The 12,742-nt window shown below is 43.2% G+C and overlaps 1 protein-coding gene across 1 annotated transcript; it reads left to right on the top strand.

Annotated features, from left to right (window-relative positions):
* The first annotated feature begins 704 nt into the window (after nucleotides 1-704).
* Nucleotides 705-10,450, top strand: LOC106580846 (homeobox protein meis3). The gene is made up of 13 exons (XM_014162327.3): nucleotides 705-1,311; nucleotides 1,712-1,810; nucleotides 5,134-5,273; nucleotides 5,484-5,658; nucleotides 5,823-5,873; nucleotides 6,027-6,077; nucleotides 6,271-6,420; nucleotides 6,665-6,773; nucleotides 7,054-7,199; nucleotides 7,950-8,026; nucleotides 8,373-8,431; nucleotides 8,611-8,697; nucleotides 8,963-10,450. Exons 2-13 carry the CDS (start codon nucleotides 1,799-1,801, stop codon nucleotides 9,145-9,147), a joined length of 1,242 nt encoding a protein of 413 aa, XP_014017802.1. The 5' UTR covers nucleotides 705-1,311; nucleotides 1,712-1,798; the 3' UTR covers nucleotides 9,148-10,450.
* Nucleotides 10,451-12,742: the final 2,292 nt, after the last annotated feature.

Genomic DNA, 12,742 nt, shown 5'->3' with positions numbered 1-12,742 from the left:
CGGCCCATGTGCCAGCAACCGCGCTGCCGATTGAAGTTTGGCCGCCTGTTGGTCCCTCGCCGCGGGAGAGGGGAAAGAGAACCGTTTTAAATAATTATTATATTACTTTAGAGTAATTTACAACACAAGACGGGGTCCACGGAGCTGTGAAAGTTTCCCCTCCAGTTAAAACGAGAAAACACTATTTTTAGAAGGCTAGCCTGGTATTTACATATCTTCAGAAACAATAAAATGGCCTGCTGTTTCAAGCAAAGTGGGGACATTATGGCACTGTAATGGAGAAGATATATCAATTACATTAAGTCAACAAAAACAAAAACCCACTACTATAGTCATCATCAGCCAATAAATGTATTGCCATAGGCCTATCCTATTGAAAACTATTTATGACCTGATTTGTCATCATAAAATCATGTTATCATGCGTAAAAACTATAGGACATTTAATAGCCTATTCTATAATTACTTTTACGATACCAAAATGCACTGTGGGGGTTTGTTCCAGGGTTGTTAAATGAACCTGGCTATACAGAAATGTATCAGAATTGTGCGGCCAATAACCAACATGGTAATATAGCCTATCAGAAAGAATCATCAGCATTTTCTGTGAATTGTACTTAATTTGACATGCTACTCAAAACAACAAATGCAGTTACTGAGAGTTGGGATACCGCAGATGCTTGACGCGAGTGTTGGAAACAATACTGACATTATTTTCAGTAGCAATAACGATTGAATGGCGTCCATTAATAAATGCGCGCACTATCCTGCAGAGTATGGAATATAAAGACGACGAGATAATATTAAGAAAATGCTGTGTTCGACCTCAAATCTTGGAGTTATCAGATATTAACTTGTCATGGCTCAGCAACGGTGAAAGGGAGCGAATAAACTGTGCTAATGCATGCTATGTGAGTGTAGAGCGTGCCATTAGAATAAAACGAGGGGATCCTGCGTTTGTAATGCGCGACTGTGTGTGATGAGAAGGTGGGGGTTAGAGACCCCGTCGTGTTTTGACCCCCCAAACAACTCCCAACCACCATCTCTCCCCTCACCGTCTCAGCCTCTCTCAATGTTTAAAGCAACATCGCCCATGTCGCTGTGAAATCTTCTAGCCTGTCGCGACAGCCCATGGACAGCGAGAACGACCAAAAAGGACGCAATTTCTCCTCACCAAGCATCTCGCCTGCGAGCCGGACCCAAAGACATAACGTGCGGACCCACCAGCGCGCTCTCGAAACGGAAGCCTATGCAGGATACCACGAGCACCGCCTGAGAGTGACCATAACCTACACGTCAAATCTAGGTTTCGGTGGGATATTTTATGAAATCATATTTTTCTAAAATAGTGTACTGTATTTCTGTAATCTTTGATGCCTGTATGTAACATAGCCTAATGGTTTATATGTTCTTATTGGTGATAGCTGTTCAATACACATCGCTTTTATGGTCGTGCACCTCTAAGTTTGGATCATAAAGCTGCTTGATTGCAATAAAAGTAACGATTCGATTCACTTCGGAATTATATGAAGTCTATTGTAGCCCATAGTAGCCTCGGCTATTGCTATAGCCTAATCATGGTACACTCTGGGTCAGCTCTTGTTTTTTATAACCAGACCCCTTCTTAATAATGATGAGATTAAATGTTTGATTCAACAACTGTTATAATTTCACCTCTATTAGTATATTAAAGAGCGTATTATTTTCATCAGATAATCTGTATACAGGAGGCAGAACGCCTGCGCTGGACAGCCGGTCTGGTCTCATCCTTCCCAGAGTAGGATTGGCTTCCGTGTCGCATGGATAAGAGGGTATGATGGCTGTTTACTCTATTCTACTGCATACTTTACACTCACTCATCATTTGTTGTATCACGGTAGTGCGTATCCTTCTCTCCAGATAATAATCTTGCTAGTTTGGTTATTATGTAGCATTTTGCCTCTTTGCTCTGTCCTTACGTTTTGATGTAGCGCCCCTCGCTGCCTGTCTCGCCTCCCTCCCTGTCCTCCCTCGCGTAGGCCAAAGCTCCCAGCTATACAGGGCCAATGAAGGCAGCAGCAATGTGTCAAGGAGTTCACATCAAGCTATCAGAAGGAATAGCCTTATTGACATAATTGTGCATGCTCTGAATATTCTTTAACACTGACCTGACCTAAATCATTAGGGTCGTGTCGATATAATGTCAAGCAGCCTAGTTTGACATGTGGAAATATCCTATACATTTCATATAGGCTACATAGGGGCCTATACATTTCATCTAGGCTACATAGGGGCCTATACATTTCATATAGGCTACATAGGGACCTATAGATTTCATATAGGCTACATAGGGGCCTATACGTTTCATATAGGCTACATAGGGGCCTATACATTTCACATATATTATCTTGCTTATAAATTTGCTGTTAATTTTTCTTTATATTTCAATATAGTGTCACGTATAAATGAACAAGTGTCAGAATGATACTATTCTCATTGTTTTGCAAGGGCTTTAGGACTATAAACATATAGCTTTTATATAGGGTGTACAACGTCTCGCTTGATAGCCATCAACGTTTTCTGGATTTCAATATGTATAGTGAAATATTTGAAATATAGGTTATTTAAAAGTGAAAATGTGTGTTTCCTGCAGCAATTAACAGTCGATTATAGGACCAATAAAAGTGGTTGTGAAAGTGGAAAGACATGATATGTCCATATAAAGTATGAGGTGAAGTGAGTAGGTCGAGGAAAAAGAGAGACGGAGAGGCAGACCAAGTCGCTAAGTAGGTCAACTCTTTTGCTACAGTGAGTCCACGGCTCGCAGATCTCGTTGCTATGTGCACTATGCAGTCAGTGGCCACTCTTTTCCATTCCTAAAGATAATTGCCATAGTAGGCTATTCCTGACATTGTATCACACACAACACACACACGTAACACACCCACACAGCAATAACCTGCTGAAAATCAAAGGTTGCAGACATAGGGTACCATATATTTTGAATAACTTGTCAAACTCCCATACAGTGAACTGTTGCTCTTTTCTGTATGTAATTACAATTAAAAAAAGGATAATAGGTCAGATGAAATTTAGGATATTTGTTATCTGTGTTTTAATAACACGTTCGGCTTGCAGTTGAGTGAGGGAATTAAGAAATGTTGTCATATAGCCGAGTGTCAACGGCTTCGGGTCGTGCAAATCCAAGTAACTTTTCCGGATAGGATTTTTCGGTTTACTGTAATTAGGCCTACACATGACAATTACGCAGTCGCTTTTTATTTACATTTTACATTTGCTGTTCGTTATATTAGTGTAATCCTGTTATGCATGTAGTACTTTACGCAAATTCAAGTCAACAAAACAGGTACTTTCTTTGTCCAATTTGATTACAATTCAGACATAGCTTATAGGCTATAGGCTACTTCAGTTCACTGAAACAAGGTCAAGAAAGTGTGTCAGTCAATTATCCATTATTAGCCTAATTCCGGTTATTTGCAGAAATGGGAAGTGAATTTGATAAATGATATATGTTGTCCCATGCACTGTAAAATATACAGTGTATCCCACTGTTTACAATTGGTCACACTAGTCTGTCATTTGAGCATATGGCTATTAGGCGACCTTCAATAACGGAAAGAAAAGGCATCCGTTTGGAAACCTGCAGACCATTCTGTTTTCACCTAACGATTTACGAGTATTAGGCCTACATGTATGCTAAATGGCAAACTATTGACACGAACTCTATCACTTTTGATTGGAATAAACAGGGTGTTGGGACAACATAGCATACGAATTTTTAATTTACGTTCCCATTGTTGCTTTTTATTTTGAACATAGGCTACTCGAATGAAATACATTGTATTTGTCTGAATAATGAAACTGTGGAATGGATTTGGAAATATAGGCCTATAGTCGAATGTTTGCAAACTTTGTTTTTGCCAACAGGCAATCTGGTGGAAAGTGATTTGTATGTATTGAATATATTAGACATTGCAAGTTCAAAAAAGTATTTGTATAGTTTATTCTAACGGTTTTATTACTTAAAACAACTGCAATAACAAAATATGAAGGAAGCGCATGCTGCTATGTCATCCATCCACTGGTCGGTGGATAATTGTTAGCATTAATATTTGTAATATATGTCATAGCCTATGTAGTAAAACATATGTTCAACTTAATTGCTGAAAAAAAATGAACGATATAGCCTATGCCTATATATTTATAGCGAACTAAGCTCTCTCTTTGAACTATCCTGATTACGATGAGGATTGCAGTAAATTATAATCGTATTAACACTGTAAGTATTTCTCACATATGAAGCCCTTCTCTCAGCCTTATGCCTTTTTGGAACATTTGAATAATTCGTCTTCTTGATTTTGGTGCTTTGATCAGATGACGCACAGCCGCTACAGTCGACCTGTAATCAGAGAGCTCCTGAGTACACAACGGCGCGGAATCTGATAGTGGTGATTGTGTTAATAGCGAGTATTCATAAAACAAAAGGTGGCACGACAAAACCGCAGAGCAGGTGCACGCTGTGATCACGCAGCCATATGGGACTATGATTGGCCATGCTTTAATCCAGGAGAAAACCACTGGCTTTTGCTGAAAAGCCTTGGAGACTGAAGTCAGCTCCAGTTGAACACACATCAGCTCTGTAATGTTGAGAGCGATATGAGACTGACAGCGAGATAGAGAGCATAGGCTCATGTTTATGTATGACTCTCTGTGTGTTTGTTTATCTCATGTCAATTGTCCCAGGGTGGATGTAGCTTTTCTCTCTGAAAAACTGCTCAGCAAGGAGCCTCTAGTCAGTGTTTATGAAGGAGGAGAGAAAATTAGATACAGCTTCGAAGTGATCTGCTTCCATATTCACAGGGGGCCTCATCTCTTAATTTCTCTCTCTCTCTCTCTCTCTCTCTCTCTCTCTCTCTCTCTCTCTCTCTCTCTCTCTCTCTCTTTCGTTCTTGCTCTTACTCACACACAGACACACACACACCACACACACACACACACACATGCGCAGCCACACAAGCTTTCTCCACTTCTCTCCACAACTCCTAGGTGTAAAACCAAAACAACACAATACAGATAATTGAAATACACCCCAACACACACGCTTAATATGTTATCTCTCCCCCCTGTTCCTCAGTATGAAGACCTGGTGCACTACTCAGGGTCAGAGGGCATGCCTGTGGGGGGGTATGGAGAGGCCATGAGGTCACTGCCCCCCCCTCACTATGGCCACACTGTCCCAGATTCCCTCAAACACCACAGGGACCAGATCTATGGGTGAGCAGAAAAGAACTATTTCAGTGCAGAGTGTGTGTTTGTTTCATTTCATTCTAACAGTATGCATGTATAGTTACTATCAGTGTGCCTATATGCATTTTCCTGGATGTGTGTGTATGTATTGTGTACATGCATGTGTGTGAGGTGTGTGTGTGTGTGTGTGTGTGTGCATAATGTGTTAATAACACTGTGTGTGTTCTGTGTGCACAGTCATCCCCTGTTTCCACTTCTGGCCCTGGTGTTTGAGAAGTGCGAGCTGGCCACCTGCTCCCCGCGGGATGTCACAGCCCTCTCAGTGCCACCCCACCTCCAAGGCCTGACCAATCACAGTGATGTATGCTCCTCAGACTCCTTCAACGATGACATCGCAGCCTTCGCCAAACAGGTGAGTTACAGCCGGCAGTGATTCATGATTGACTTTTAGATGAGAGGTTTAATAGTCACATGTACAGGGTTGCAGGTGTAATTACAGGGTACAGGGAAAATCTTAAACTCCGAGCTCCAACCATTATCCAAATTACCGTGGACGCCGTTCCTTGTGTGTTGCAGATTCGCTCAGAGAAGCCCATTTTTTCAACAAATCCTGAACTGGACAACCTGGTATGAAAATAAATACAAATGTATATACTGTAACAGCAAAAGAACCAAATGCTTATAGCCTACATGTATGGACACACACAGTAACTTAGAGATCGATTTAAGAATAACTCAAACACATTGTGTTCATAGCTACCAATCTGTTGTTCTCCTCAGATGATCCAGGCCATCCAGGTACTACGTTTCCACCTGTTGGAGCTGGAAAAGGTGTGCTTCTTCACTCATCTAAAATCTATTCTCTCTCTGTCTCTGTCTCCTCTTACCCTTTATGATTCACACTAGTGACTGCTGAAAGCAGGCAAACCACATATCATCAGCCATCATACACCTAAACCATTACAGTACTATGCTATTTCCTGACAGCATCTCTTCTCCCTCTTCTTCGTGTTCTATTCTCCAGGTTCATGACCTGTGTGATAACTTCTGCAATCGCTACATTACCTGCCTGAAGGGCAAGATGCCCACAGACCTGATTTTGGATGACAGGGAGGGCGGGTCCAAGTCCGACGTGGAGGATTTCACTGGCTCCTACACCAGTCTGTCGGAGCAGGTAGGTGACACCTGAATGACGATTGGCTAGACCAAGGAGAACATGACAAATGAGCTCAAAAGTCTCAGATTTCTCAGTATATCTCTCTCAATATGTCTCTGAAAAGGACATTGATGAAGCCCTATTGGGCAAAATACTTGTCACTAAAGAGGGAATAAATATTCATTTCTTTTGCTACATTCTCACATCTTTTCCTGTTAATCTCAATATGTTTCTATCTCTTTCCTTCCCTCGCTCTCTGTAGAATCAGTCGTGGTTGCGGGACCCAGATGACTGTGTGTCCACTCCACTAGGGACCCCTGGCATGTCATGTGGCCTGCCTTCACACAGCACAGACAACTGCAGCGATACGGGTACCTCTAACACACTAACTTATACACACACCTGCACAAACACACGCTCATCTTTCCAATCACTTATGCTGACAACATAATCGACATACACACATAAACCTGACATCAATTGGACATGTTGACACACACACACACACACACACACACACACACACACACACACACACACACACACACACACACACACACACACACACACACACACACACACACACACACACACACACACACACACACACACGTACTGTGCTAATGCCATATCTCTATTGTCCTCTGGCAGGGGATGGTTTGGATGGGGGCGTGGCCTCCCCCAGTACGGGAGAGGAGGACGAGACGGACCGAGACAGAAGGAACAACAAGAAGAGGGGAATTTTCCCCAAACTGGCAACCAACATCATGAGGGCATGGCTCTTCCAGCATTTATCGGTGAGAAAAGAGAGACAGTAGAAAAAATACTGAGAGAAGAATGACAGATAGAAGCAGAGAAAAGCAGAGGAGGGGAGCCGAGAGGAGAGGAAAGAGGGAGCGGATGAAAGGAGGAAGGGGACATCGTACAGGGTAATGCAAAAAAATGAAGTTGAAAATATAATTTAATGACAGAGAGATAATGTGTGAATAAGACGTTAAATGTTGAATAGTTCTGAACAGAGAGAGAACAATTGATGGTGAAATGTAGTAGTTCTGATAATTAGCAGTTATACTTAAAAACTCTAAAGTCATTCTCACTAATTATGACTGTTCTAGAGGGGAGAGAGAGAGAGAGAGAGAGAGAGAGAGAGAGCGAGAGCGAGAGCGAGAGAGAGAGAGAGAGAGAGAGAGAGAGAGAGAGAGAGAGAGAGAGAGAGAGAGAGAGAGGCAGGGGAAAGGTGCTGCTGCAATTTAAGGGTCACGTCAGTTCATAGAATTTGACTTGAATTTAGATGTAATGGCAGCCATTAGTATTCATCTAATGGTTGTAGATCTAGCTGATTTATTTCATACATGCTTTGGGTTTTTCATTCTACATAGATAGTTGTGGAGTCATTTGTGTGTGTTGTATGTGTGAGCCAATATGATACATTTGATGATTTTATGGAACGATAATGTATGCCAAAAGCAAAGGCTAAACATGCTCTTGCTGAATCTCAACCAGTTTTGCAAACCCATAATACCGTTGTTCTGAATGTCCCTTCGCAGCACCCATACCCCTCGGAGGAGCAGAAGAAGCAGCTGGCACAGGACACAGGACTGACCATCCTGCAGGTCAACAACTGGTCAGTACCCCCCTGATCAATAACCAATGATCAGCTGGTGTGTTACTACTGTACTGTGTCCCTCGTCGCCCGGTCCTTAGCGTGACCTTCACTGACCCCATCAATACAGATCAATCCATTATCACCCAGAGATCCATACGCCCTCTGTTGTAATGTGGCTCGACGGTGAACCATGAAAGGGTTTAAGTGGTTGAAAAGTGAAAGGTTAATATTCCACACGTTAGTCTTTTTCTCCAGTAACTGGTGTTCTCACCCTCTCCCGACTCTCCTTCTATTCCATCCTCCTTCTCTTTGTGTTCTCTGCTCCTATTCTCCCGCTTTTTCGTATCCCCTCTTTCCTCTCCAGGTTTATCAATGCAAGACGGAGAATAGTACAGCCCATGATTGACCAGTCAAATCGCTCAGGTAATAAAACCATGTTATTACCACCGTATTCCCGCTCTAATGTATTGTTACTGATGTAGCTATACATTCCTAGGTTGTATTAATGCTATAGGTGTGTATTTTGAGTGAATATGTGTATATCTGATCTATATGGACATTCAGGCTAGGTGAATGATGTGGGTGTGTGTTTGGTTGACCAGGTCAAAGCGGTCCTTACAGCCCAGAGGGAGCAGCACTAGGGGGCTACGGACTGGACGGCCAAGCCCACCTGGCTCTCAGGGCAGCAGGTAAGAGACAGAGATAAGGAAGACTGGGCCATGTTCATTTAGGCAACAAAGAGAATAAAACGGACTCCTTTCAGTTTTTCCGTTTTAAAAGGTTTCGCTATGGTGAACTGTACATGACCCTAGTGTTTTTACCAATCGTTTGGTGCACACATTCGGTGGTATACTGTTGTACCGACTAATACCAATTCCTCTCTCTCTCTCTCTCTCTCTCTCTCTCTCTCTCTCTCTCTCTCTCTCTCTCTCTCTCTCTTCCCCCCCCCCGCAGGTCTTCAGGGGATGCCGTCTCTTCCAGCAGAGTACCCCGGTGCCCTGCTGTCCCAGTCTGGCTACCCCCACACCGGCCCGTCCCTGCACCCCTACCCTGGCCCCCACCCCGCCATGCTGCTGCACCCGCCACCCCACCCCGCCGATCCCCTCATAGGCCAGGGCCTGGACATACACGCCCACTAACTGAGAAGGAAGGGTGTGAAGGAGAGAGGAGAGAGGAGAGAGGGGCCATCCTGGGGGAGATGGGGGCTCACACACCCGCCACACGCTAACTACGACAGCATGGCGCAGTCCAAATGTTTACATTCCCTGACCTCCACATAGTCACTCAACCCACTCAACCCACTGTCTGCAACATTCATACACTGCCCTTAACATACCACCGCTGGCCCCTCTTATACCATCAATAACATACATCAATAACATTCCATCTCACAGACGTAGACAGACACACACCATACTGAGCCCTTGAGTGTGAGCCAAACCCACTTCAGAGTGGAAGAGGCGAGCGTCCTCAGCTCCTTCCCTCTCTACATACTCTATGGTGACAGTGAGCTGTCTGACTCCCAGGATAGCGCCCCCTCTAGGAGCATAGAGGAACACCCCACACGGACCACTGATCAGCCAACTTGCCTCTCTCTCCCACCTGGCCTACTGGCCAACCAAGCGGAAAGACAGAAGGACACAGGTCGGACACACAGCTCCCAATCTGCCCGTGTCACCTTAACCTCTATAACCTTCAACGCCCCTCCTCCCAGCCTTATGACCTCACACAGCCCAGGCTTGAAGTGTTGTGATTGGACAGGACGCCAGTGATGCACTCTGACCCCTCTCCACCTTATTTCATTTCATTTGAGTTTTTTTAGATCTATTTTTGTATTTATATGTGTGTCAGACAGACGCGACCTCACAAAAGTCCTGTGAACAGCGATCTTCCAGGGCGTCACTCTGCATGACTCTTAATACAATATGAATGAGCTCAATTTGTCTCTCTCAGTACCTTGGTTTGTTTAAATACGTTGGAATGAGTTGATCACTTACCTCCTTAAGATCCTGTCAGACATGAATAGTAGGGTTTACTGTGGGATCCACATCATAGGCCAAACAGTGAACACACACACACACACACACACACACACACACACACACACACACACACACACACACACACACACACACACACACACACACACACACACACACACACACACACACACACACACACACACACACACACACACACACACACACACACACACACACACACACACGCGCGCGCGATCCTGTCAAACCATTTCATGGTCCATGTTGTCTGCCATTGGGTTTAAGGAGGACAGCCAAAGGACTTTACACATGCTGCATCTTCCTCAGTCCCTTATGGGTCTGATCAAATAATTTATTTCCAAATGTTAATGATGATAATTGATGATAATGATGTTACAGTTATGATTATACTTATAGTATTAAAAGCTTTCTTTTGTAAAAATGTGTGAATGACTTATTCTTTGAGTTTTCCCTCTAATTATTTGCAGTTAGATGTGAAAGGTATACACAGTAGTGAAATACACAAATCGGTATTTGGTAATCTTGAAAATATTCCTATTTTCTTCCAGGTACAATCACATGTTGTCACTATATGCTATTTGGCTCATGTTCAACTGATGTTTGCAGCAGCATTGTATCCCCTTATCTTCTTGTTTCTCTACTAGCCTAGCATCCTCCCGGACCTCTCTCCCCCTCTCCTTTAGTTTAGCTCTTTGTTTGTTTTTTACTCCTCATTTTCACTCTGTCTTTCCACATTCCTTCCTCATTGACTTCATACCTCCTCCCATCTGCAGGGCCATGTGCAACAAGGTTCAAATCCAAGCCAAAGTGATTACTCATTAAATGTCAAACACAATTCAAATGCATTTGGCCTGGCCTAAACCCTCCTCCTCCACCCGGCCATCCATTCAATCCCCACCTCACCCCTGTCATGTGATAGATGCAGCCTACAGCAGGGGTCAGAGTTCATACAAGGGTCAACAGGAAATGGCCTGGCTTTCTGACCCTTACGGCTGACCCTAAGTCCCATCACTTATTTTCCTGTCCACACACTCATTCGCCTTGTCCATCTTGTCACTCTACCCTCCAGACATGCTAGTCATGTCCCAGCTGTACATTTTGTCCCCAACCCGTGGACACACAGTTGGTTCATAATCTCTTGCACTGCAGGTCTATTGTTTACACCGAGCTTCCTGACCATATGCACGAGTTCATTTATGAATGTGTTCATCTTTCTTATTATCTTGACTATGTAAAGTGACTTTGGAGCTTGAAAAGCACTTAAAATAAAATGTATTATTATTTAAACACTATGGTCCCATAAAGAAAATAATTGACTGTATGATAGTCTGAAGGAGATCTCAGAGCCAACAGACAGACAGCAGCAGTGAGATGCTATTCATACTGTTTTCACTTTATGATTGCTTTTGATAGCTAGAGTCCGTAGCCTCACACAAACACAAAATCCATTAGCTAGTGGAAATTGCATTGCATAAATGTGCCAATACTGGGAAAGAGAAGGGAGAGAGAACAGTGTGTACAGCCACAGAGCTCAGTGAGGGAAATGTATAGTGTGAAGTCATTATGACAACGAAGTCTATCTTAATAATGAAATAACTTTAAACTGGAGGAACTTGAAGGCTAGAGCAGGAGGAAATATTATAACACATTTTTGGGGCATACAGCTTTGTCAATATAACTGAAACCTAACCTAAACCAGATGTCTTCAATATTTGTGACAACATTTTACAAATATAGTGAATCACAGCATGATTTTGGCAGACGTGTGTTACAGATTATTTGTGTTACATAAATGCTTTGAGGATTGTGTTTTGAGAAAAAAAACCTATGCATACTCTATATGTATGAATGATATAGCCATCAGCTCTGAATGAATGAAAAGGTGCACGAAAAGACGAACAAATAAACTCTTGGTAAGAAAATAGAAGTTCAGATGTCTGTGTGTATGTGGTTTGTTTTTAAGCGGAATGCAAAATGCTGAATGTGTGTGCGCGCACGTGTGTTTGTGTGTGGAGGAGGAAGGCCTCTGGTTGATCATTGATCATTCAATTACACACCTGTCAGAGTTCAGACAAGGGGGAGAGAGCAGCGCACAGGGAGGAGAAAGAGAGAGTGAGAGAAAGCTAGAGGAAAAGTGTCCAACTACAATGCCTCAACAAGGGGAAGCGGTTTGTGACAACGAATGAAAGAGCAGAATAGGACAAAGGGAAAAACAAAATAAGAGTGGAGGCCAGAGAGACAGTGACAGACTGAGCAGCTCGGTGACGTGCTGTCCCATATGGAACGACCATAGTCAGAGCAGACAGGTCAGGAACGTACGATGACGCTCCACTCACTTTCATAAGCCTTCATTAAAACTTATGCAGGACGCGATGAAAAAAAAGGAACCATTTTATCTGTCAGCCGGAGAGAGGAAACCAGAGTTTGTAGCGCCTACTGTCATTTACCACCGAGTTCAAACACTGTTTCCAGCCTGGGAACAACCGGGATGTGTAGCAGCCTGATGATGCATAAATTGGAGTAATGTTGTGAATAATTGATTGAAAAGTGTTTGGTCCTGATTCACAAATGCCTCTCATCTATTTATCACTATTAGGAGAGGCTGCCTGGCCCATTAGAGCAGCTGCTCGTTAGATGTCTGTCAATCAAGGGGGAGGGTAAAACACCAGGCACACTGACACTGGTATACATTTAGCGTGATGAGCAGGTGAAT

Source organism: Salmo salar, chromosome 20, assembly GCF_965601325.2.
Source record: "Salmo salar chromosome 20, fSalSal1, whole genome shotgun sequence".
In the NCBI taxonomy this organism is placed as follows: Eukaryota; Metazoa; Chordata; class Actinopteri; order Salmoniformes; family Salmonidae; genus Salmo; species Salmo salar.
The sequence above is the reverse complement of the archived record's forward strand: the minus strand, read 5'-3'. Positions and strand labels throughout refer to the sequence as shown.